Raw genomic sequence first — 24,638 nt, 5'->3', positions numbered from 1 at the left:
TTTTTTTTTTTTTTAATACTTTTTTTTAACCTTTTACCCCTTGTCAATTTTCTGGTTGAAAATTTTCTAAAGAAGGACAAGAATTATGCAATAATTATCGGCATGGCCGCCTGTTTTTAAAAAAAAAGCCCCCTAAGCCCATTACTATTACAAAGTGATTTTCCTCGCTCTCATCCTTTTAGGTTATGATTAACTCCGTCCTGCTAAAGTCAAACTTAATCCATGCTGCCGGGTTCGAGGAAGGAAATTAAAAAAGAAGGAAAAGGCAGCCGGCCACTAGGTTACGACTCCGTACGGTGTCCGGTTACCCTTCTAAATCAACGGAGTCCCTAACCCACACGATCGGGTCCCCCCTGTCTAGACTAGCTGGGGAGGAATGGCATGAGCCTACCGAGTACCAGGCTACTTTAAGTATAATTCTTTTTCTAGTTCCGTGGCACCGAAAGTATCGAATTTCGCACTGTTTCATATGCGCGGTCTGCACTGCATATGGTGATAATTATAACTTGGATCGCCATTATTCTTCATCAATATCATTCCTATCACCAGTCTTCTTGTAAATATTGATCACCAATAAGCCGTCGAGTTTGGCTCCTATCTCTTGGTCTCTTCTTCCAACTGATCCTCCCGGTTGTTTGATTTTGAAAACTAATAGCCACCCCACTCGAGGTCAATTTCCTAGCCCCAGAGCGCAGAACCCGTCAGTATGGGTGCAAGGCCGGCTGTAAGCCTTTCCCTTTCTTAGTTCCATCACAATCCCTCTGTTTCACGCTCAGTTGTTAAAAGTAACGGCTGCTTTCCCATAAATCCAGCCCTCATCATCTTGCTTCGTACCACTCAAGTGACACTCACTAATAATGTCTCAGGAATCTAGTCGTGACTAGTAAGTCTCTATTATTCACCTCATGACGCCTGTCCAATTCAGCCATGGACAAAGTAGGACTGAGTTGCTTGGAACCTTGGAACTAATAGCTGTAAACAGTGACACTCAGTCATTGACAGCCAGTGTAACAGATTATCCCATTGAGAATGGCAGACGATACCATAAGTACCATGAAGGATGTATGTTGTCTGCTCTTGATAACATGATGTTCTTGAGCTCTCTGGCTAACATTTTCAGCGTATATATACCCGAACGATGAACAGGAGCTGGATCGGTTGGACATGCAACACCATATGATAAAAATGGTCAACGACGGACGCCTGTTTCTTGCTCCACTAGAACACCCCAAGCGAATCCTTGATATCGGCACTGGCTCTGGAATATGGCCCATCGAGATGGGTAAGTATTCCTTCCGTATCTCGACGCCACTTTCGAGCAATCCCTTACCATTTTCTTTCTACACAGCGCCCGTCTTCCCAGAAGCCGAGATAATAGGCACCGATCTTTCACCCGTTCAACCAAACGAAGTTCCTGAAAACGTTCACTTTCTAGTGGATGATGCCACTGAAGATGAATGGTTATGGGGCTCCGACCACTTTGACCTCATCCACACAGGGCACATGTCAGGATCCTTACCCTCATTTAAAGAACTCCTACGCAAGGCTTTGAATCACCTGAAGCCAGGAGCTATATGGAATGCCATGAATTCGACCCGAAACCAAAGTGCGATGACGGCACAATGCCACCGGACGACCCTGAAAAGTTCAGTGAATTTGCTCTGCACGACTGGTGTGATCTAAACGTCCGCTCTGGCCAGATCACAGATCCCCCACGGCAGTTTCGCGTAGCCCACAGAATTGCTCGTTGGATGAGAGAGGTTGGATTTGTGGATGTACAAGAACGCATCAAGAAAGTTCCAAACAACCCATGGCCTACCGACCCGCACATGAAAGAAATTGGCAAATGGAATGAGGCAAACTGGCTGGAAGCCTTATCGGGATGGTCTTACAAACCTCTTACTGCCTTGGGCTGGTCGAAACCTGAAATCGAGGTATTCCTGGTTGACGTCAGGAAAAGTATCCAGAACCGCGACGTTCACAGTTACTTGGACTTTTTTGTCGTGACAGGACGAAAGCCACTACCAGGGGAGCAAAATCCATGATGCATCCCCTCATCACTTCTCCAAACTCTCCTGTTTATATACACTTTTGACCTTACTTTTCTCTCGATTTGTTGGTTTTATTGGCGTGCATTAGCATAAGATACCATTGACTGAAAAAAGTTATGCATGGGAAGGCGTGCAGGGCGCTCTTCCCCTTTATTCACTGTTGCTTGCCACATCCTCCTACTCCTCCGCTTTGCTTTTCTCTTTAGTTTCTCTTTGGCTATTTCAATCTTCCTTCACTGCTAAATATATCCCATGGCTTTGAAAAGAGCATCTGCGCTGAAGACTGTCATTAAGCAGTCACTAGCTCAGGGCTGAGAAGACATCTGAATGAATGGATCTATATATATAGTCACAAGGGCCATAGTTGCCAATATTTTGCAATATAAGACGACCAAGAACAACCAAGGCACCATTATCTGGGTTTCTATGCAAGGGCACAGAAGTGCAGCCTGAGGTATGTAAATCGGACAATTCTGGTTGGTGCGGACCATAGCTTAGTCAGCCCGACTGGGGAACTCCGTGAGCAACTTTCCTCCGTCAACGATTCCGTAGTCACCCATAGCTATCGACAGCTCTCGGGCATTCAATTGCTGTCGCATGCTTTCGTTCCCTCATGTCTTTCGGTAGACATGCATATAGGCATGCTGTACCGCCTTCCTCACACTCCTTAGTTGATCATGTATGGATTAGCGAAGATTTCCTCGCGTCAACGTTCCGACGGTTCGCAAACGGCCAAAGACGCTATGAGAGCCGAGTGCCGGGACCTCTAGAAGCACGGAGACGGCTAGCAAAAAGAAGGAATACTGCACTGGCTAGTCTAGCGGGGTCGGGGCCACTGGATGACATTGGGTGTTTGTTTGGGCGCAATGGACGGGAGCACATGAAATGGGTTGGTGGGCAATCACGGAACGCACCGCGTGAGGCTCAAGGTAGGCGCCCATCGGATAAGAGTATATATGCTCAATTGGCATCCAGCAGAGTATCTAATGTATTTCAGGGTCAGCTTTTTACGCAATGGGTGCACCGGCTTACCCTTTGCCCTTTTACAATGAGACCACCGAATCGAATGAACTCTCCAGATCATCCGGGTGGCAGGGATCTTCATATCTGGCCGACAAGGCGTCTCTCGAGCAATGCTTGGCGGAATCTTTGAAGGACTGTCAGACGATAACAGCCATCAAGGATGTCGTTCGAAGACTGCGAATCGATCTTCAGCAGGAGCCTGCATACAGCCGGCTAATATTCGAGCATCTACTGTCGCAATCGATCAACCACATGTGCGCCACCGACGGGCTCATTGAGTTTTTAGATGATCCGCACTTGAACACTCGGGGAGCAGGGAATTATCTTTGCACAGTGGAGCATTTCGTTTCTCGCGGTGCAGACCTATCCAAACGGTCCGTTCTCCTAGGCAACGTTACTACGGCACTGGAGCTGGGAAGAGTGCCTGAAAATGAATTATGCCAGATCATAAGGGTTCTGTTTGAAAGAGTCATTGGAGATGATGTGGTGAGACAACGGGACGCGAGAATTCTGACAGCTTACTATAGGGGGATGTGGGATGCGATTGGAAGGTGCAATATCTACGAATACGAAAACCTGGATACAGAAACAATTGAGGCATGGCTGGAGGGATTAGAGAAGATGGACATGTACGACTCTTTTATCTTGGCAAGAGACATAATCAGCGCGACACAAGATCGTTCTTGGGCTCCGTTGTTCATTACACGGTTCTTGAAGTTCTCCTTGGATCATAAAACGGACGGTGACTACATAAGCGGGCTCTTGAATTGCTTTACACCTGATGAGGCCTCTCTTTGCATAATCTCTGTTACCGAATTACTGGCTGCGTCCCGGAAACAGCACCTGTTTGAGATGTGGCAGGACCATTTACGCCGTCTTCAGAACATCCCCGGCCTTGTTTCCTCGTCTGCCTGGAGTGACATGCCAGTCACCACATCACTCAGTACCTCTTGTTTGACACAGGAACAACGGATAATTTTGCGACTTTGGGTCTTGCGAACCTTTAGCGAATACCTTCCTGAAGGGCCACTATGGCGACATGTTGTGAGGGCCACAGATTATCCTGTATCCCGCCTTCTGAGCCTCTACAAAAGCCGCGTGGACAATTTCAACACAGAGAGCTTTTTGAGCAGCCTCGTAGGAGGAATCCATGACCTGGGTATACCACCTAGCGGTCTTTTGATGCTATCCGTTCACTTGACTACCGGAAAGCGGATGACGAAAGCGACCCGGCGTACTTTGAATAGGCTAGAGTCATCAAACGTCTCACTTCTGGACATCTTCGCAAATGGGGATGCTTACAGGAAGACGGTTCCTCACCTCTTTTCGGACTTCGAAAGGTTGGTCCGGCAAATTAATGTTACCAGCCCTTCATTCCTGGAGAACAGTATCCAGATTGCAAGTACCGGCGATTCTCAGAATGTCTGGACTTTAATTCGGCTACTCCGTTGTCACACACCTCTGAAGATCGCCTTGTCAAGATCATGGGGACCTATTCCAGACGCTTCTCAAAAGGCCCTTGTACGCTACTATCCGGAGGCTAGAACCAGCGAGTGCCCAGATCCCCACGCCGCCCTTGATATGGTGCACCTCATCGCCATATCTATTGCTAGCTCGAAGCAGCTGAGTGCACGCCGTGCTTACGGCCTGATTCAATGGCTCTATCGTTTCTTAGTAAAACACGGTGCGCCCGTGAAACCTTCCCTTGTGCGTGCTATGTACCATGTCGGGGTGGTACGGTACCGAAGGGAGGGGCTGCGCCTTTCATCCATGCAATACGCATATATATTAGATCTTGTGGAGGAGGTCGAAGGACCCGAAGTCCTAGATATCATGGTGCCAAGGGTTGGCCAATCTGATTCATACGCTAGTCAGCTTGAGTTGCAATGACCCTCGTCTCGTCTTCTCTGGAATTTAAAAGATAATACGGAACGCTTGTGTTCTGTACAAACTTTTGGAGCGATTATGAAATATACCCAGTTGTCTTTTGACGTTGTGTATACTACATTACTTTTGTAAATACAATTATGCAATTGTTAGCAGATAAATTTGATCGGTTGAATATCGAATGAGAAATGTGTTCTCCAGTATTCAACCAACACTTACCGACTGTCAGAGGGGACCTGTATATTTACACGTGTTTGGTTCGCAGGCTCTATACTGAATAATAATAGAAACCAAAACTATCGCGAAATACTCATCATGTAATTCCTTCGTGCGTGATTCAGTGTAATAAATAATAAGGCTCTGATAAATATCGGTTTACTTCCTACCTCACGAGTCCACCTCCATCAGATTAGGGTCCCCGGAAGCCTCTTCCACAGTGACATATTTCCTCATATCCTCCTTGCTAATAATCTTCTGGTTCAAATAGGCCGTCGTGCCTCTGGGGAAGCGGTAATTGCGTTCCTTTTCACCACGCTCGTTGGGCTTGATATAGTTCCGCAGGAGTTGCGTGGGCTTGTCCTTCTCAATGACACAAACGTCGACATTGCTACCCGATCCCAAATCGTTGAAAATACCAGCCTTGATCGCCTCAGCACAGAGCTCGACCGCTTCCTCGCGGTTCAGGTTTGCCTTCCACGTCGACTCAAAAACGGACATGGCCGCCAACGATCCAGAACCCATAGTCACATACGGAAGTTTATCTGTCGAACCGTGGGCGTGGACTGTGTACAAACCGGTGCCAGTCGGGTCAACACCAGCTACTACCAGATATGCACCAATGTGTCCCTGGTAGCGGAAGAGGTGCTGCTTCAACATGGTCATGCAAGTGATTACTCGAGGGTCCCGGCCCGTTGAGAGGGAGTGCAGTTCGATGTTTGAACTAATCAGGGCGGTGGTGAACTCCGTGTCTGCAGCTGTACCAGCACCAGCACACCAGATCTTGGGCGAAATATAATGTAACTTCTCGCAGTTCTATATATCCCCCCAAGTACTATTAGTAAAGCTGCTTATCACGTAATGGTGGCTGCCACGGAAGACGGAGGATATGATAGGCTTATGATCGGGTCGTACCTTGTCCGCTACGATGGGTCCGCTAGTAGCTCTGGTATCTGCCGCAATCTGTGATGAGGGTCAGCTTCGAAAGACAAAGGGTTGCAGGATCACGATCAGAATGCGGGTATAACATACCACAACACCATTGTCAAAGATACAGCCCACAATAGTGGTACCTGTGCTTGTAGCCTTAGGTAGAGGCACTCCCTTGGCGTGGAGAGCCGCGTTGCGGTTGTAGTTGGAGAAGTCAAAGCCGGTCATGGTGTCGGCGTGGAGTAATTATAGATTGGATAGAGGGACGGCCAAGTGGATTCAAGATATGAAGGGCTTCACCTTATCGAGCTATGCAGGACAGGCGGGTGATAAGGAAGGTGACGGGGATGAGAAGGAAACAGCTGTAGCTAGTCGGTTGGTGATGGCGGCGAGGTCGAGCTGGAGTGACGAAGCTCCCGCAGCCTGATCTTAGTGCCTCAGGCATTAAAGACGCTCGGCCCGTCAGAAGCTCTTGCTGTTTTTGCCCGTCGAGATCGTCCGCCGCCATTGCTTTTAATTGCTTGCCTGCTGTCAACTACCAGTCACAGAGCCGCGTGGCTTTTTTTGTTTACATCGCTCGGTTTCGGTGTGCAGATTTTACTCTGTAGTATACCCATCCTCTCCCTCTTTACAATTCTCCCTTCCCTAGAGGGGAGGTATTCAAGATTTTTGCGCGCACTTGGCAACTTTTTAACCGGAGTCCCCAAGCACTCCAGCGTCGCTCATTTTCATCTTTACCACAGAGCCCCCCTTCTACCCATGCTCCAAAGAGCAGGGTATCATTAGGCGACCGTCCCCGTTCAATATCAGCCGACTTCGACAGACTAAGAATGGCTTTCAGCTTCGGGGCGTCCAACCCCGCCGGCGGCAATATTCCAGCGGAACTAGGATCTGAGCTCCCAGATGTCTATGCTGAGGTCTGTCGCGATCCTGTGCTTGCCATTGCTCTAGATCGCCGCAGACGAACTAACTGTGAATACAGGAAGTCGGTTTCAAAGGTGTCTCGAGCGACAGCAACGTCCGATTACTTCCTACCCCTTGGCCTGAAGATGCCCTTCCGGCTCCATCATCCTCACTTCTAGCTATCGCGCCCACGAAAGGCGTCATAGTCGGTGCGGGCCCCGACTCATTGGCAATTGCCTCCTCCGACGCAATCAGGAAGGCTATTTCTGCTCCCACCGAAGACAAGGCCAAAACAAAACCCTTCCAACCACAAGCAACGATACCCCTTCCTGCACGTCCCACGCATATAGCCTTCACTTCAGGTGATGACGCCCTAGTACTAGCCACAGAGAATTGCTCTCAGCTTGTGGTCTACGAGACTACGAGTTTGTCGACAGGCAATGCGCAACCAGCCTTATCCATCCCAACGAACGGTGCCACTTTTCGATCCCTTGCTCCGAATCCTGCGCCACCATCGGATGAGGCGCATTCGTCACTTGTCGCGCTCGTCACAACTAATGGTGAGCTCTTAGTTGCCAATCTCAAGGCGGGAAACCTAGTTTCGGGGCCGAATGGCAATGTCTTGAAGACTGGGGTGAGCTCCGTCTGCTGGAGTAACAAGGGGAAGCAACTCGTTGCTGGACTTGCTGATGGAACGGGTTACCAAATGACCCCAGATGGTACTCAGAAAGACATGATACCACGTCCTTCTGATCTAGAGGGAAACTGTCATGGTAACGACCAATGCTACGTCTCATAGGTTTTTCAATTAGCTAACTGAATCTAGTGTCGTCTATTGCTTGGCTAGAGAACGACATCTTTTTGATGGTGTATACACCGAATGATGCCGAGGATGAATCCGGTCAAACGCCGTCATCTTCTTATTACGTTATCACAAGAAGGAAACAGGCACCGTTTCTGATTCAAAAACTACCTGAGTTGTGCATACCTTTTGGAGTCAAACGCGCCCCGGCATACCAGTTCATTGCACGTCTGAGAGACTATAAGCCACACCTAAAGGATGTTTTAATTGTTTCTTCTACCGCGTCCACCGATGTTGGTCTTGTGACGAGGTCAGAGCAACCATTGGCAAGTGACGATGCAGCCAAGGCCACCATTAATTTGTTCACCACGACTGAACTTAATGACGACACAAAACGGGCCTCTCCTCCACTTACAGACTCCGGCGAGGAGACTTCAGTGATTGGTCTGGGAATCGACCTGAGCAGCACAGAAATTGTCGTCTCCCCGATTGCGGGCGAAGATATTTCTGAAAGCTCAACTCCCTTGCCGAACCTCTTGCTTCTCAACAATGAAGGTATCCTCTGCTCATGGTGGTTCATATACTCCGAGTCTATTCGTCAGAAACTTCCCTATCATGGCTTGGCCTCGGTAGCCCAGTCCCAGCCCCAGCAGCAGGCGCAACCACAGCCCCCCAAACAGCCTGCGTTTGGACAGTCCGGTTTCGGCAGTCCATCTGCACTGGGGGCACCTTCTCCGTTTGGAAAACCCTCTGCCACGCCGGCATTTGGTAGCACTTCGACATTAGGAAGCCGCTCACAACCTACATTTGGGGCACCTTCATTTGGAGCCCCGTCTCAGATAGGATCCCAGGCGAGTCCTTCCTTCGGCACTCCGAGCACAATAAACCGTGGGGCCTCCCAGTTTGGTAAATCCAGTTTCGGATCGATGGGCACACCGTCAGCCTTTGGACAACCTTCGACACCTGGGAAGGGATTTGGTTCCTTCTCGGTCGGAACTCCGGGTGCTACCTCTGGTGGTGGCTTCGGTTCATTTGCTAGCTCGGGAGGTTTTGCTGGGCTTGCGGCATCTAAGCCAGCTGGGGGATCGCCTTTCGCGAAGACGACTGGAGAAAGTCCCTTCTCGAAACCTCCGGTACCGTCGGTGTTTGGTAGCCAGGCTAATACAAGCACTACTTTTGGTTCCCAAAAGGCAGAACCAGCAAAGAACCCGTTCGGTCTTCCAGCTGATGGGTTCAAATTAGAACCCTCGTTTAAGGGCGACGGTACTGCTGTCAATGATGGCCCCAAACCAGAGAAACCTTCCAGCGGACTATTCGGGTCTTTCGATGAGATGGTTTCTACGCCCACTAAAGCTAGCCCGCCCACAGAGTCCATGGACGACATGGAAGATGAACCTACCTCCAGCCAGCAGGAGAAACCGGAGGCCAACAAGCCAGCGCCCTCATTGTTTGGGGCGCCGACCAAATTTAACACACCTGCACCTTCGTCGCTCTTTGGTACTCCCAACAAACCTCAGCAGCCTTTTGGTGCAGCCCAGACGAACAAATCTCCCTTCTCAATCCTCGGTAATTCTGAAAAGCAAGCATCGATCCCTCTGTCTCCGCCATCAGACAAGACTCCCGTCGCTAGTCCACCCTTGAAAAAGGAGGATCTTGCTGATGATCAGAAGACTCCTGATGCATCGGAAGAGCCACCACTGCCTCCTGATCCAACAAGCAAGGCCTCCTATGGACCTGGTGACACTTCCGCTTCCTCCCACGTTTCTCAGAGCTCCATCGACGACGCACCTCTTCCTCCTGACTTCACTACACAACCGAAGTCCACTCCACAAGATGACGGAGGAGAACTCCCGCTGCCTCCTGACTTTACATTAAAATCCAAGAAAGAGGAGCCCGAGGATGCTAAACCCGAAGAGGCACCACTTCCTCCTGATTTCACCGCAGTAAAGCCGTCGCCCGCTCCTGCTGATATTCCAGCCCCTATCCCTGATGACTCAGAAGCGGAAGGAGATGAATCTGAGAAGGAATTGAGCGATGTGGAAGACGAGTCTGATTTCGGTGACAGTGGCGAGGATGTTGCAGATGCTGAGCAACAGGAAGAAGAATCTGAGGTGGAAACTCCGGAGTTATCGCCAGAAAGTTCTTTTGGGGCTGGGTTTTCTGGCAAAGCTTCAGCCGGTGGGTTATTCGCGGGAGTATCCCAACCTAGTCAGGCTTCGAATCAACCGTCACGGCAATTATTTGGAGAAGTTCGGAAACCTTTTCTACCCCCAGCGCCTTCGGCAAACCGCGAGTTCCTCAGGTCGCCTAGTCCAGTACGAAATGGCGCCCCGAGGAGTTTGTTCAAACCGCAAGCTCCTGGCAGCACTCTCGCTGCACGTAAAGCTTCTCTCAGTGATTTAGCGAAACGTGAAAATCAACTTCGACAGCCTTCGGCACAGGCTATCGAGGAAGCACAAGCTCAACAGAAACTCGAAGCGCGGCGACAACAGGAGGAGACACTGTCGCTTTCTGACGATGACGAAGATGAAAGGCTCCGTGCCGACCTTGCTCGGCCCATAGAGCCTGTGCCTACCCTCGATCCTTTCCTCCCTCATCAAGACTACACTGGCCAGACTAGTAAGCCAGGTATCCCCGGCCAAATTGAAAGGCTCTATCGCGATATCAACTCTATGGTAGATACACTAGGTATCAACGCACGGTCCTTGTCCGCTTTCCTTATGTACCAGCAATCATCTAGTAATTCGGACTGGGTCAATATGTTGCAAGGTGATAATCCAACTGATCTTCTGGACGAGAAGCTACGTCTTTCTGAAATCGAGCAGCTTGATGATGCCCTAGTCATGCTTGCCGGCGAGCTTGAGAAACAACGAGTCCAAGGAGTGGAGAAGAAGCTCGAGGACTGTCGAGAACTATTGAGCAAAGATATACTCACACTGCGAGGTCAATGTGCTAGTATTCGGAAGGCACTGGATGCCCACACAGACTCCGCTGCAATCGTTTCCGCACCACTGTCATCTGAACAAGCAAACCTTCAGCAGGACCTTCGGACAACGTCTACTGATATTCAGGCAAGGCTAGCAGATCTCGAGTCCGCCGTTTCTCTCCTACGGGCGAAGATCGCTGAGGCCCCACGCTCTGACAGTGCTTCACGCCAGTCTGTTAAACGGCCAACAGTCGAAGCGGTCACATCAACCATCTCTACTATGATGAATATGGCTGAAAGCAAAAGCAGCGATATTGATTTCCTGGAAGTACAGCTGAAGAAGCTGGGTATTGACACGACTACGTCGCCAGCAAGCCGTGAGGGGTCGCCATTTACAACTCCTAAAAAGTCTGCGGGAAGACTCCCAACGACGCCAGGGTCCCGGGGCTCCATTGATGGTCCCGTCAGTGCATACCACACACCAGACTCTGCTGCTCGCTTCCGCTCCAGCATCAACGGGTCAGCTCGTGCTAGCCGCCTTCGAAGCGTGGAAGGCGTTGGCGATCTTGTCAGTAAAGAAGAGAGTGCGCAATGGAAGGCCAAGGTGCAACGCCGGCAACGTATTGTTGGGAATCTGAAGAAGGCAATTAGTGAGAAGAAATCGAAGGTTAGGAGTGTTGATGACCTGTAGAAGTGCATGTTTGAATTCTACTTCGTCTCTGATTCAGAATATGGACAATCCTAAAAAATAGCGGGATATGGGCGTGGGGAGCAATTGGCTATTTTCTCTGTACATAGCATTAGTCGCTGTTTGATTGGCATATCGGTCTGGATATTGACCCGCTAATGATGTTTCATTAATGATGTGATGTCTTTATAATAACCTCATACTATCACTATTGACATCTTTTAATTAGGGTGGGGAATTGCGGCCTTGATGACGGGCGTCTGACTCTGACATCATCGCCCGCAAGGTGACAACAGTTTATCACTCAATGCAACTGTTTTCCTTCATACTTGCTATTCTCCTTCCAGCCTGGGTCAATTCTTAATAGTCCTCCGGGATATAGAGAAACTTTTCGAGTCCACTGAGCTGAATTGGTTTGGTCTTAAACTGGAACCCCCCAGATCATACAAAGCTCCAACAACCCCGCCATCTCAGCGCACCCAACATGGCTCTCCAAGTCAGCGAATTCATACATTTCCAGCTCAAGTCCTCAGTAAAGCCCGAAGACCCCTCAAATGATGAAGGCCAAGCACTACTCCAACTCTTCCAAACAGCCAAGCACCAAAGCGGATATAAAAGCTCAGCATGGGGCAGAACCATAGAGGACGAAAAATCATAGTATGGGTAGTTAGTAAGTTCCACCCAGTCTTTCCTCCCGAAAATGGAAGATGCAAAATGAAAAAACCAAGGTATACTGAACACATATCGCAGACTGGGCCGACGCGCACGGAGGAATCCAACCACAAATCCTAACCCCATACCTCGAACCCAACACTCAAGTGAGCGTCATCTTCACCACGCTCACGCCGTCAATCACCGAAACTAAGTCCCTAACCACCAACCCCGTCACGGAGCTGGTCGCACTCACCTTCCCCAATTCCCTGACGCCTGAGGAGCAAAAGAAGCTCAATGCCGATCTTATTGAGTTCCGCGCTGCGCTGACAGAGAAATTACCCGAGGGTGAGAGGCCGAAGTCGTGGGCTATGGCGCAGGTGGAGAGGCCTGGTACATTGGAGCATGAGAAGAGTCCGTCTGGACAGGCGGTATTGCATCTTTTGGTTGTGGGGTGGGAGTCGGTGGATATGCATAAGGCTGCGAGGGAGACGGAGGAGTTTAAGAGGACGATTGCGCCTATTAGGGAGAAGGCGATTCCTTCTGTGCCGCCTTTGGGGATGAAGCATGTTTCTTTCAAGAAAGTTTGAAGTGGTTGTGGATGGAGTGTGGAATGAATTACGTTAGATTGGTGATAATGTGTACAACGAATGTTGACGGACAGCGCTTTTCCATAAATTACAACTTGGAAGGCATATACCCGAAACGAATCATTAAAGTCACCATAAACAGACGACTTTTGAGCAACGCAAAAAGGAAAGAAAAAAAAAAAAAAGGAAATCCCCACATGCTCCTGGAAGAAAGAAAACAGATTAAGCAAGCTCGTAGACTCATTCCCCCGCTTAGATACGGTGCTTTTCACTTTCTGTATTGCTAGTTAGTAACAAAATATTTGAAAGAACCCAGGAGTCAAAACTAACCAAGTCGGGAGTAAAGCATATACAGAGCCATCTGGTTACACTCTTGAGTACCTGTGATAGTCACCAGACGCTCATTGCTGTTCTCCTGTGGCTCATTGATCTTGATTACACTGCCACTAAGGTGACGGATCTCGTTGATCTTAGCACCACCCTTGCCAATGATGGCACCAACCATGTCGTTGGGGATATAGATCTGCTGAGTCAGTGGTTGACCGGGCATAGCTCCGCCAACAGGGGCGACTGGGGTCGGACCACCGCGTGCGGGAGCAGCCTGGGGAGCACCGTAAGGGGCAGGCTGGTGAGGGCCTGCGCCAGCATACGGCTGAGGTGCACCACCATAGTGCATGGCAGGCTGAGCTACAGGGGCGGGAGCGGGCTGTCCATGAAGATAAGGAACGCCATAAGCACCAGCAGCAGCCCGGTTGGGGTGAGGGTGGTGGCGCTTGAAGGTATCAGGGTGACCATATTGACCGCCAGCGGGCTGAGGGACATAAGGGACAACCTGCATACCACCGGGCACAGCTCCAGCAGGCCCACCACTGCGAGTGGCATAAGCAGAAGCCGCTGGCCCGCCAAATCGTTCCGTGAGCTGCTCAACCAATGTCACAGCAACATAGTAGGTGGCAATGTGAACCGCATCCGCAACACCCAGAATTACAAGGGACCGCTCAGTGGACAGGGGAAGGCAAGCATCTGAAGCGTTGAGACGAGCGCCAGAGGCCTCTTGGATCTCGCGAATACGACCACCGCCCTTGCCAATGATGGAGCCAATAAGGATATGGGGGATCAACAAACGCAAGGGGTATGTCTTGGATTGGGCAGTGGAAGGCGCATCAAGGGGTTCATTGTTTAGGGTACGAATGATCAAACCAAAAGCCTAAAGCCCGGTCAGCAAGTCCAATTAGACTTCAGCTAAGCAACAAGGATGCATATAACCAACCTTAGCAACAGCGTCCTGTGGACCACTGACAGTCAAGATACGTTCCACTGCTCCACGAGAGTAATCGCTAACAGTGCACTTGGCGCCGGAGAGACGACGGATCTGTGATACATTCTCCCCACCTTTACCAATAACGGTAGCAGCCTCCTGGCTAGAAATTACAGCCCGAATATGGATCCAGCTTGACTCGTCTTGGGGGCGCTGCTGTTCTGATTGAGCGCCAGTTTCGGCATGGGACGCAGTGGACTGGATAGGCTGGGTCTCAGGGTGAGTGCCCTTCGCATTAGGAGCATCAGGCACAACCGTGTCGCCTTGGCCATCGGCATTGGCACTGGGCACGCCTGAGGACTCGGTCTTCACTTCCGCATACGCCTCGGACTCATCGCCCTTTACTACTTTGTCCAAAGCAGGACGCTTGGCCTCCGGTTGATCATTGGGACCTGATGGCGAGGAAGGGTCCTCCAAGGGACGCTTGGTGGATTGCAAAGCGGATGGAGAGGCAGACATATTGCTTCTCAACTGTGTAGTCTTGCTTCACTTACGCAGGAAGTCGAAGTATCAAAATAGCTTTTTCTTTTTCTTTCTTTCTGCTTTATTTGATCGACTATGTACACCAGGAGTTCCCAATAAGACTTGCTGGTGCTGGCGGTCGGGAGAGGGAATCTGGTGCTTGAAATGACTAGGAATGCTGGTGGTAATCGTGCACAGTGATGAACAAAGTGATGTTGAGGAAGGATGGCCGATGGAAGAGTGAAGATGCTGGGAATCACGGGCCTTGGATTTGAGCAGAAAGCTTCACGTATGCAAAGCTATGCTAGGAAAGAGAGAAGAAGAGAAGAGATGATCGGATCGGGCACGATAAAACGGAGAGATGTAGACGGTGATAGTGGTGGTGGTGGTGAGGATTCAGGGTCCGAACGTGAATGGGAGCTGCCAGGCTGACAGCGTGGGCAAGGGAAAATATGAGAGCAAAGTCAAGTTGCTAAATCTGTACTATCCCTTTTCCTCCAAAGAAAACACAATGTCTCTGATCGTCGCAGGGCGTAAGAACACAGAGATAGTCTGCCACGCGCCGGGCTAAAAGGGGCTTGAACAAACGCTAAAACAGCGGATAAGAGCCAAGTAACAAAGACAGGCAGTCGACTCCACCGCTGCGACAGAGTTGAAGATGCCAAGCAAAGAGAAGAAGGTGACGATGATGGATGGAGGGGAGGAAGTCGCGATGTCGCGGTGAAGAGATGAGGTTAAGGTGTGATTGAGGCGAAACGTCGGCACGGGATCACGCTAGCCTACCTTGGACATAGTCTACCTATCATTATCACGTGTGAGGGCATAGAAAACAACCCCATGCAATACATGAATACCCAAATATCTCCTTTCACATTACTTTGATTCAAAGAAGCAGGCTTTGACCAGGCTCCTGTGGCCTTGCTGGTGTGGATATTCTCAAGTGTCAACACCCAACCCGTGTTTCGTATATATCGTGCTGCACCATCACTCTATCCCAATGGATGTACCTCAGGAGACTATTGATAAGATCCAGCGTTTCGCAGTGAAACGGGAGAAAGCCGAAGAGAGTTATGATCAACAAATCAGCCCGGCCACTCTCCAGGCGTATAATAAGAAGCTGGATGATACCCTGAAAAATCTTCAAGACCAAGTTAAACGCCAAGAAGATGACTTGCGCAAGGTATGTAAGCCGAAAAACATATAAAAACACAGACGCGATACTGATGCGCGCAACAGCTCCGCTCGGTCAACGCGGTTGATTTTTCGAAGATCGGCGCGGACCCGTGGTCTCGCGTTTCGCAAGTTAGAAGAGCCAAGAAAGCATATGACTCCCTCCTGCGATCAGAAACAAAGCTCCCAAGCTCTGGGTCTCCTCTGCCATCCTTACTTGCGGTCGAGGAAATATCTCGGCTGGTCAATGAGAGCAAGTTATCTGTCAGGATGACAGCAAACAAGCTTTCGACCAGCCGCCAGCGTTTGAAAGTTGAAGAGGCAAATTTGCGTGATGCCCAAGCCATCAATGATGGACTGCAAAAACGGATAGCTAGTATCCATGAACAACAAGCCCAGAAAGAGCAGAAGTCGCCATCCCAACTAGCACATGATCTTGTCGATCAACAACAAGAAAAAAAGGAAGAGCTTGACAAGGCGACGGAAGAGCTAAATGTCTCTCTCCATAACTTTATTGATGAAACTTTGGCGCCCATGCTCGCTGCAGAAGATCTCGGTGGTCCAACTGTGGGAGATGAAATGAGCGTTTCTGATGAGACATTGGAGAGAGGCTATACAAGCCATGGTAAGCCCAAAAAACCGAAAGCTTCGGTAGCGAGCCATGATAGCGGCCAGCGTCGCATAGATGAACTCGTCAGGGGCCAAACATCTCAAGGAGATAATCAAGAACAGAACCGGGCCAATCGACGCGAGACAGCAGCTACTGATATGCATGAGCTGCTCGCCTCGTTACTCGATGCAGGTACCTCCTACATTGATCTTCCCCGAGAGTCTGCCGCCTCCCGATTCCTTGTAAGAGCCAAAGTAGCTCAATTCCATCCACGCGATGCCAGACGCTTGAGGTTGATTGATTTCGGGCGTTCGTTGAACGATTGAATGGCTGCTCTAAATAGTTATTTTGATGCACAGTCCGACTTTACCAGACTCCAGGAATTACCAATTAATATCCTTGTGGGACATATACGAATTAAGACTATATACGGTTATAGTTGCAAAGAGTTAAGAGAAAGAATGTATGAAAGGACGTGCAAAAAGTCCAGTCACATGCGCTCAGTACGAGTACATATTCACATTATCGCTTCGTCAAGTCTTCATGATATTAAAGAGGGTAGTCAGAATTCCAATTCAACGCCGGTGGATGCACCCGATGCAGCAGACCATTAGTGAAATTATGCCCTCACGTTCTTCAATATACCATCAACATCATCGTAAAGAACATGAAAACTGATATATAAAGATGCTAGATAGGCATCATTCCTATCCGGGACATAGGTTCTTTTGCTTTTGACCCTTTCCGGGTAGGACGACTATCAGTGCGGTTGGCTGTTTTCTTTCTAGGTCTTGGGGTTTTGCTCCGGGCTTTAAATTCGCCACCACTCTTTCGACGAGTTCGCTTGGTGGCTTGACGCTTCCGAGGTTTGGAGCTGCTAGCTCCCCCAGGGCCATCAGACGAGTCATCTTCTGGAATTGGTTCGGTGGTGAAATATCGACTAGAGATGACATTGTTATCTATATCGAAGTTTGAGGCATCGTCCAGAATATCACCATCATCATACTCTTCACTGTCGCTGGTGAGATTGATGACATTGTGATGGTTGGGGTCCGGAACAACACCATCGGCGTCATCACGATCCTTTTTCAACTCTGCATAGCGGCGTTGCGTATCTCGTACGAGCTTGAGTATCTGAGTACCGTACCGATTCACCTTGTCTTTATCTATTCCGGGAATTCTGGAAAGCTCTGACAGGTCTGCTCTGACATCAGTATTGCATCGTCTTACCAATGGCTGGCGGTGATACTCACCTTTGGGGAAGGCTATGACCATCTCCCGCAGCGCCCCGTCTGTGAATGGTTGATTGCGAAGGCCTTTCTTAAGTACAAGCTGTTAAAGCAAGTCAGCAATGTATTTCTAACTCAGGAAGCTGAAGAGCAAGCCTCACATCTTGGCAGTAATTCTTTGCATAAACCATGAAATCCTCCGCTACAGCTTTATGGAGAGGGTCAAGACGGTCAAACCTGGAATCCTGGGTAATGGGTGGGCCTGGGGTAAACGGTTTCTCACGCCTCGGCTTGCCAGCTATACGAACTCTCTCGAAGCCGTCACTGTCTCTATCACTATCAGAGCTTTCTTCGTATCGATAACGGGCTAAGCGACGATGGTTCGCTGCTTGGACAGGCGATGAGACGTTCGTGGATTGAGGATGATAGTCCTTCCGAGATCCATTCCGAGGGGGTTGAGCTTTTTTGTTTGGTGAAACTCTAACATGGAGCTGTAATCGACGCCGGCCACTCTCAAAATCAGGGGCACGACGTCCAAGCTTGATGTACTGCACAGCAAATCTACTGCCGTTGACCACATTTTCTTCAAACAGAGCTCCCTCGCTAAGAAGGTGATAGAAAAGTCTTTCCGCCTCTCCCATTTCTAACGAAGAACCCTCTCCGTACCCTGGGGCCTGTCTGTGCTGAGGAGACCTGAATTTCTTTGCACTTCCTCGGAAAATGTTCACACAGTACGACAATGTCACATTCTCCTTTGACTCCTCGAAGTATCGAACAACCTTGATTACGGAGGCCGCGTGTTGAGTAAAGTCACGGAGCTCGAAAACAGAGTCTGACTTGCAATTATCACAGGAAGAATTGCAGTCCTCTCGGCGAAAATACTCATTGAAATATGCAAGAATTTGGACTCTTCGGCAGTCACTTTTGTTTTCACAAAACTGTACAACATTGCGTAGCATTTGTCGCTGTCGGTTCTTCTGTTGCTTACTGCCATCGCTGCTGTCAATCATGCGATTAATGGTCATCGTGTCCCTGTAACAGTAATACATATAGCAACCTGAACGTTTTCCGTCTCGGCCAGCTCGGCCAGTTTCTTGGTAATAGCCTTCTAAACTCTTGGGGAGGCTATGGTGGATCACGAAGCGTACGTCCGGCTTATCAATACCCATACCGAAGGCGATCGTCGCCACAATGACATGGCTCCTCCCAGTCTGCCAGCGTTGTTGAACTTCGGCTCGCTCGTCCGGTTTCATACCGGCATGATAATGTTCTGCTTTAATGCGGTAATCGTCCCGAAGACTCTTGGCGACCTTCTGGCATGTATCACGCGAAAGGCAATAAACAATGCCGGATTTGTTGTTATAAGACGATTTAATCGTATCGGCTATGCTAGCCAGAAGCTCGTTACCCTTCTTCTTCTGCCTCACTTCGTATGTCAAGTTTGGTCTGTTAAAGCTCTGGGTAAAGATATCGCAACCTTCCATTTTAAGGTTGTGGATAACGTCTACCTTCACGTTCTCTGTGGCAGTAGCTGTTAGAGCCATCATTGGAACACCAGGCAGCTGAGCCCTGAGCCCTCCAAGTTCCTTATAATCAGGACGGAAATCATGGCCCCATTGACTCACGCAATGAGCTTCATCTATCACGATGCGTGCAAGTCGACGGCTATTATTGAGTCTTTCCAAGTTACGGATGAGGGTTTGATTCTTGTTGACCATCTCGGGCGTGATATACAACAACTCGATGTGATCTTCCGCAGCTGAGCTCGATAGTGTGCTCATTATCCATTGCCGTTCCGTCTTCTGCGTCTCACCGTTCAGCAGATACGCCTTTATCTCGAGCTGGCGCAAATGATAAACTTGATCTTGCATTAAACTTAACAATGGCGAAATGACTATTGTGACTCCTCTGGTCGTTCCACTCTTGACGATAGAGGGTAGCTGGTAACACAATGACTTCCCTCCACCTGTCGGCATTAGAACAAACGTATCCTTCCCACTCAGAGTGGCATCGATGGCTTCGAGTTGGTTAAGGCGGAACCCTCGAAGATGGAAACGATCCTTCAAAACACTTTTAACATCCTTTGACCACTGGTGATGATGCCATAGGCCATTGTGGGTCTGCGACTTCTGTGTGGTAGGGGTGCGGGCAACGTTTCCGGAGGTTTCAGCAAACACCTTGCGTGTCTGGAGACTATTACTAGCTGTTGAAACTGAGTAGCCATCGTCAAGAAAACCCGCAGCTTCAAGCATTTCCTCATCATCAGCGTCCAAGTCAAATTCATCAATATGTTCTGCCGGACGCGGAGATCCCATGGTACGAGTAAAAGTATGGTCATTATCACTGATCATTGGTTCATCATAGTCAAAGGCTTTAGGCCAAGAGCCGGCGCTCCTGAACGATGAGTTTGTTGTCCGTGATGGTATGTCGGCTTGAGAGACACGAGAGGTCGGCCCTGAGAGAGGTCTAGAAAATGCAGTCTCAATGGTTTCGGGATCGTGAGGGTGGACTGTTTTCTTAGGGTTAGTGTTTCTAACTGATCGAGGGGGCGAGTGCAAACGCTCTGAGCCCTGCTGAGACGGCCCTTTACTTGAAGAGAATGAGACCGGTAAAATATCAGCTTGCACAAGCAGGCGTTCTATATCAGACTCAATCTGCTCTAGCTGCAATGTAGCTCTTCGGCTTTGTTCGAGCTCCTCCGGCATTGTATTCGGGCTACCACCTTGAGATATGACTTGCATGAGTGTTTTCTTCAGCTGCTCTCTTGTTGATTCGCAGGCGTGATAGGCAGCCTTTTTGCTCTTTAAGGATTTAATTGCTTCTATCCGAGCTGTAATACTCTTATTCTCAGCAATTAATCCAGGGGCTGGCTCGCCCTTCATAGCTTGTTCAAAAACGATTTCTGAATTCTTCCTTAGAGTATCCTCGAACCCCGAGATTCGTTGATCCAGAGTCTCAGCGGAAAGAGTTAAGAACTTCGTGACATCGCTGTTCTTTGGCTGCGACCCTAGTGGCCCGAGAGCACAAGCAAAGCCTGAATCACCAAGGTTCGTAAATGTCTTGCTGGCGGACGTATCGCAAACAGATGGAGTGAGATCAATTTCTGATGTCGGTGGAGACCGGTGCATTGCATTCTTTGCCACCCTTCCTCTTTTACTATTCTCCGGAGATATGTCTTGAGGAAGAACAGGATATAAAGATTTACTGTTATCCATCACGGGCGCACCATCGTCAATCATCAAATCATCGAATAGAGTTTCATTACCGTCTTCGTCGGAATCGGCTATGATTTGGTTCGAGACACCAGAGCGAGAGTGTGACGCTTCACGAATGAAGCTTCTTGTCGGGGAAGATGTAATGTAGGTTTTAGTCGAGCGCGTCAAACCCGACTGGACAGCATCTGTAGTCTCACCGTTGCGCAAAGGCGAGCGCACCTTGGGAGCATTCTTTCTTGGAGATACTAGATCAGAAATGTACTCCTCGCTTTTGCGCTTCTTGCCTCGCTTATCCGTAGAATCTTTTCGATTGGGCGCATCTTCGTTCCATAGCCGGTGCGATTCCCCAACCTCATCTGCTATGCCTGATGATGCCGTAATTTTATCGAAATCGCCCGTCAAATCAATAGTATCAATGTCGAATGTGGAAGATTCGACGTCAAACTTATGTCTCGTCCGGGATGGTGTCACTGTCGGCTTGGTAGCACTGTCGAATAAAGATAGCGTATCGCCTTGGGTACCTTTCCATTAATCATTAGTCGTCCGAAAAGACTTCAGTAAATAAATGTTCATACTTTTGATTGCCGGACTCTTCAGCACCTCCCGTCGTCGCGTAGGCGATTGGGCAGGCGGACGACCATTCGGTTTCGACGGTGATCCCGTAACAGCACCTGTAGAACGACTGAATAGTCGAGGTTTGCTCGCAGATTGCGGAGCCAATAACAATCGTGCCATGTCTTCGTCCGATTCTACCTCGGGTCGTTTGTCCGCATTGTCGACAGAATTATTCTGCAGGGGTTGGGAGTCCCCAATTGCAATTTCTGGAACTCGATTACCCGTTGCATTCAGCGCTGGAGTCGGCTGATATTGAGTGTGGTTCTCTCGAGTAGAATTGCGATTCTCGCGTGCGGATGGCGATAAAGAGGGGTAAATCGCAGGGCCTTGTTGCAACAGCCATTTGAGATGAACTTCCAAGTTGTGCCTAGTCATAGGGTCGTATTTTCGCTTTCATGATTCTGCTCTTATTCTCCAGCAATGCATTTGCGATATTCTTCGTCTAAATGTCACTGAATTCCATAGCGAACAGACAAAGGGACGCGTCCCGGCGCGTTATCACATGGGCGGTGAGTACCTTATCTTTTAGGTATAGCCCCGTACCACTCATACATAGCATGGTTAAGAGGATAGGCACCGAATTAGTATAATACTTGAGCTATTTATCTATGTTTAGAATAGACACGAGCTGCCAAGTATTGGTATAGTACCATATCTGTGTCCTTTCTTTCATTTGCAGTATTATTTTATATGTTGTGGTTTATGATATACCAAATTTACGACCGCATTATCAGATCTTATTGGTCCATCTAGAATATATATCATACATGTAGCTCCTCCACATAGTACTCGTAACTGACTACTCAGTCATGATGACAATGCGCTACTTCCCAGTCACAATATAAAACAAATGATCATATCTATACCCAGGCGACTATTGGCAAGCTATGTGAAGTAATCTGTCAGATATATTGCCGTCTGTATTGTGTCTGTAATGGTTCACCTCCTCTCATTATTACTTATTAGTGACTTGATATGGTATCCGTTTTACGCGTAACCAAACGAGGGGAATTAATTTTTTTTTCTGAACCCCGCGCTATAGAATGTTATCAACCCCACGCAATAAGAAGGCCATTGGATTGGCAATCTATATACATATAGGGTATCGCCTTCCAAAAATACATACAGGACAACTAAGCCATCCCATAACATGGGCAAGAAAAATAAGAAGTCCGCTGAACACAAAGAACGTGTTGCGGCGAAACAGAACAAGAAAGCTGCCCAGAAAGAAAAGAGATCTAAGGGCAAGAAGGGACGGGATGCAGACAGCGATGTAGAAGATGCGGATCTGGATGCCATCTTAGCGCAATACGCCGAAGAACAGGCTAAGTTCCTCAAGGTTACTGAAGTTGCTTCGGGACCACCTTCTCCTCGGTCATCCGCAACTGTGCTGGCATCCCCCTCAAATCGGAATGAATTGTTCGTCTTCGGTGGAGAGTACTTCGATGGCACTCTTGCTACCTTTTTCAACAATCTCTTTGTGTACAATATTGACAAAGGCGAATGGAAAGAGGTCACTAGTCCCAATACTCCTCTCCCTCGGAGTGGTCATGCTTGGTGCCGTGGTGGAAATACTGGCGGCGTATATCTGTTTGGAGGCATGCGACCTGGATCCTTGGCATCTGAACATCTTACTGACTTTTGAACCATTTAGGCGAGTTCTCATCTCCAAAGCAAGGTACCTTCTATCATTACAATGATTTTTGGTATCTTGACCCATCGACGAAAGAATGGGCCCGTCTTGAGACTAAAGGCAAGGGTCCTCCGGCCAGAAGTGGCCATAGAATGACTTACTACAAGGTTCGCATATTAGAGATTATGTATTTCCCCCAATGATGAGTCTTTTGAGGCTGACTTGAGTCAAGAACTACATTATCCTGTTCGGTGGTTTCCAAGACACCTCGCAGCAAACTAAATACCTTCAAGACTTGTGGATTTACGACTGCTCAAAGTATACCTGGTATAATCCTATGCTGCCCCCTGCATCGCAGAAACCTGATTCTCGCTCTTCTTTCTCTTTTCTTCCTCACGAAGCGGGTGCAGTCCTCCTAGGTGGGTATTCCCGTGTGAAGGCCACCACTAGTGTAGGAGGGAAACAGATGAAGGGTGGTGCTCAGCGTATGACCATGAAGCCTATGGTTCACCAGGACACCTGGCTCCTTCGGATCACACCACCTGCTGCCGATGCCCCTGCATCTGCAACCCCCACAATCCGTTGGGAACGCAGAAAGAAGCCTGCGAATGCCCCGAACCCGCCCCGCGCAGGTGCTACTATGGCGTATCACAAGGGTCGTGGCATCATGTTTGGTGGTGTCCATGATGTTGAGCTCAGCGAGGAGGGGATTGACAGTGAATTTTTCAATACATTGTACGCCTGGAATACCGACAGGAACCGCTTCTTCCCATTGAGTCTCCGACGCCCAAGGGCACAGGGCAAAAAACAGGCAAATCAGGTTAAGTCTCGCGACCGGACTAAAGCTGATGAGGAAGAGCTGCTACAGAACCTTAAAGCTTTGGAGGCGAAGAAAGGCATTCGCAGTCTGGATGACGACGATGAGATGGAACTCAGTACTCCTAAAGATGAAGAGGAATCTGATAAGCCCGAGAAGCCTACGATTGTTCGCTTCGAAATGCCTCATATGCGGTTCAACGCACAGCTAACTGTGCAGGATGATACTTTGTTCATATTTGGCGGTACCTTTGAGAAAGGTGATCGAGAGTTCACATTCAATGACATGTACTCTATCGATCTCGTCAAACTTGATGGTGTCAAGGAGATCTTCTATAACGAACCAGAGAACTGGAATCTCCTTAACGAGGAGGAAGAGAGCGATGATGAAATGGACGACGAAGAAGATGATGATGATGAGGAGGAGGGAGATGAAGAGGAAGATGCAATGTCACTGGACACTGCCTCCCCTGCTCCTACAGAGACAACGGTGCCGTCCGTGACGCAAGAAATGGAACAACTCGAGGTAGAGGAGCCAGAGGGAGAACCCTCTGTACAGGATAGTAGGCCTCTTCCCCGACCTTTTGAGAGCTTGCGTGATTTCTTCAACCGTACTTCTGAAGAATGGCAGAAGATTTTGCTTGAAACGTTGAAAACAAAGGGCTTAGAGCCGGAGAAGAATATCAAGGAACTGCGCAAGGATGCATTCAACATCGCAGAAGAGAAGTGGTGGGATAGCAGAGAAGAAGTCATGGCTCTCGAAGATGAACAGGAGGAGGCTGGAATCGGTGAGGTTGTCAGCCTTGCTGAGAGGGAAAATGCTGGCGGTGCTGGCCGGCGTCGGTGATGGAACAAACATATCCCATAACTATTCACATTAAAGTACATTGTTTCATTAGATCG

General features: G+C 49.0%; 9 protein-coding genes across 9 annotated transcripts; 6 read left to right on the top strand and 3 right to left on the bottom strand.

Moving 5' to 3' along the window:
• Positions 1 to 706: 706 nt before the first annotated feature.
• ANOM_007448 (uncharacterized protein) lies at positions 707 to 4,964 on the top strand (the record flags this gene model as incomplete). The annotated part of the gene is made up of 8 exons (XM_015552704.1): positions 707 to 724; positions 867 to 883; positions 983 to 1,062; positions 1,121 to 1,282; positions 1,349 to 1,505; positions 1,568 to 1,934; positions 2,614 to 3,001; positions 3,049 to 4,964. 8 exons carry the CDS (start codon positions 707 to 709, stop codon positions 4,962 to 4,964), a joined length of 3,105 nt encoding a protein of 1,034 aa, XP_015404090.1.
• A 261-nt stretch (positions 4,965 to 5,225) lies between these two features.
• pup1 (proteasome core particle subunit beta 2) lies at positions 5,226 to 6,461 on the bottom strand. The gene is made up of 3 exons (XM_015552703.1): positions 6,210 to 6,461; positions 6,093 to 6,140; positions 5,226 to 5,993 (listed from the first exon to the last, which is right to left on the bottom strand). The coding sequence occupies exons 1-3, from the start codon at positions 6,333 to 6,335 to the stop codon at positions 5,349 to 5,351; spliced, it is 819 nt and encodes a 272-aa protein (XP_015404092.1). The 5' UTR covers positions 6,336 to 6,461; the 3' UTR covers positions 5,226 to 5,348.
• A 476-nt stretch (positions 6,462 to 6,937) lies between these two features.
• ANOM_007446 (FG-nucleoporin NUP159) lies at positions 6,938 to 11,429 on the top strand (the record flags this gene model as incomplete). The annotated part of the gene is made up of 3 exons (XM_015552702.1): positions 6,938 to 7,024; positions 7,090 to 7,783; positions 7,837 to 11,429. The coding sequence occupies 3 exons, from the start codon at positions 6,938 to 6,940 to the stop codon at positions 11,427 to 11,429; spliced, it is 4,374 nt and encodes a 1,457-aa protein (XP_015404091.1).
• A 340-nt stretch (positions 11,430 to 11,769) lies between these two features.
• Positions 11,770 to 12,750, top strand: ANOM_007445 (uncharacterized protein). Its single transcript, XM_015552701.1, has 2 exons — positions 11,770 to 12,096; positions 12,177 to 12,750. Exons 1-2 carry the CDS (start codon positions 12,051 to 12,053, stop codon positions 12,665 to 12,667), a joined length of 537 nt encoding a protein of 178 aa, XP_015404094.1. The 5' UTR covers positions 11,770 to 12,050; the 3' UTR covers positions 12,668 to 12,750.
• A 149-nt stretch (positions 12,751 to 12,899) lies between these two features.
• On the bottom strand, positions 12,900 to 14,665 carry ANOM_007444 (telomere maintenance protein PBP2; the record flags this gene model as incomplete). The annotated part of the gene is made up of 3 exons (XM_015552700.1): positions 12,900 to 12,942; positions 12,998 to 13,874; positions 13,938 to 14,665. Coding segments are annotated over 3 exons (1,419 nt in total), but the record flags the coding sequence as incomplete, so codon positions are not given.
• Positions 14,666 to 14,693: 28 nt separating this feature from the next.
• ANOM_007443 (uncharacterized protein) lies at positions 14,694 to 15,179 on the top strand (the record flags this gene model as incomplete). Its single annotated transcript, XM_015552699.1, has 2 exons — positions 14,694 to 14,856; positions 15,046 to 15,179. The coding sequence occupies 2 exons, from the start codon at positions 14,694 to 14,696 to the stop codon at positions 15,177 to 15,179; spliced, it is 297 nt and encodes a 98-aa protein (XP_015404096.1).
• A 265-nt stretch (positions 15,180 to 15,444) lies between these two features.
• ANOM_007442 (uncharacterized protein) lies at positions 15,445 to 16,553 on the top strand (the record flags this gene model as incomplete). The annotated part of the gene is made up of 2 exons (XM_015552698.1): positions 15,445 to 15,627; positions 15,684 to 16,553. 2 exons carry the CDS (start codon positions 15,445 to 15,447, stop codon positions 16,551 to 16,553), a joined length of 1,053 nt encoding a protein of 350 aa, XP_015404095.1.
• Positions 16,554 to 16,917: 364 nt separating this feature from the next.
• On the bottom strand, positions 16,918 to 21,661 carry ANOM_007441 (RecQ family helicase MusN; the record flags this gene model as incomplete). Its single annotated transcript, XM_015552697.1, has 4 exons — positions 16,918 to 17,426; positions 17,481 to 17,559; positions 17,618 to 21,192; positions 21,247 to 21,661. 4 exons carry the CDS (start codon positions 21,659 to 21,661, stop codon positions 16,918 to 16,920), a joined length of 4,578 nt encoding a protein of 1,525 aa, XP_015404098.1.
• A 775-nt stretch (positions 21,662 to 22,436) lies between these two features.
• On the top strand, positions 22,437 to 24,582 carry ANOM_007440 (putative Kelch repeats protein; the record flags this gene model as incomplete). The annotated part of the gene is made up of 3 exons (XM_015552696.1): positions 22,437 to 22,868; positions 22,946 to 23,086; positions 23,152 to 24,582. 3 exons carry the CDS (start codon positions 22,437 to 22,439, stop codon positions 24,580 to 24,582), a joined length of 2,004 nt encoding a protein of 667 aa, XP_015404097.1.
• Between the last annotated feature and the right edge of the window lie 56 nt (positions 24,583 to 24,638).

The sequence above is a fragment of the Aspergillus nomiae genome (genome assembly GCF_001204775.2).
Source record: "Aspergillus nomiae NRRL 13137 chromosome Unknown contig00287, whole genome shotgun sequence".
NCBI classification, from domain to species: domain Eukaryota; kingdom Fungi; phylum Ascomycota; class Eurotiomycetes; order Eurotiales; family Aspergillaceae; genus Aspergillus; species Aspergillus nomiae.
The sequence above is the reverse complement of the archived record's forward strand: the minus strand, read 5'-3'. Positions and strand labels throughout refer to the sequence as shown.

Excerpts from the sequence above, each read along its gene's own strand:
- pup1 (XM_015552703.1), bottom strand. The coding sequence starts at position 6,335 with ATGACCGGCTTTGACTTCTCCAACTACAACCGCAACGCGGCTCTCCAC. Across the intron at positions 6,141-6,209 it reads TCTTTGACAATGGTGTTGTG|ATTGCGGCAGATACCAGAGC; the intron begins GTATGTTATACC and ends CCCTCATCACAG. Across the intron at positions 5,994-6,092 it reads GACCCATCGTAGCGGACAAG|AACTGCGAGAAGTTACATTA; the intron begins GTACGACCCGAT and ends GGGGATATATAG.
- ANOM_007445 (XM_015552701.1), top strand. The coding sequence starts at position 12,051 with ATGGGGCAGAACCATAGAGGACGAAAAATCATAGTATGGGTAGTTA. Across the intron at positions 12,097-12,176 it reads AATCATAGTATGGGTAGTTA|ACTGGGCCGACGCGCACGGA; the intron begins GTAAGTTCCACC and ends CACATATCGCAG.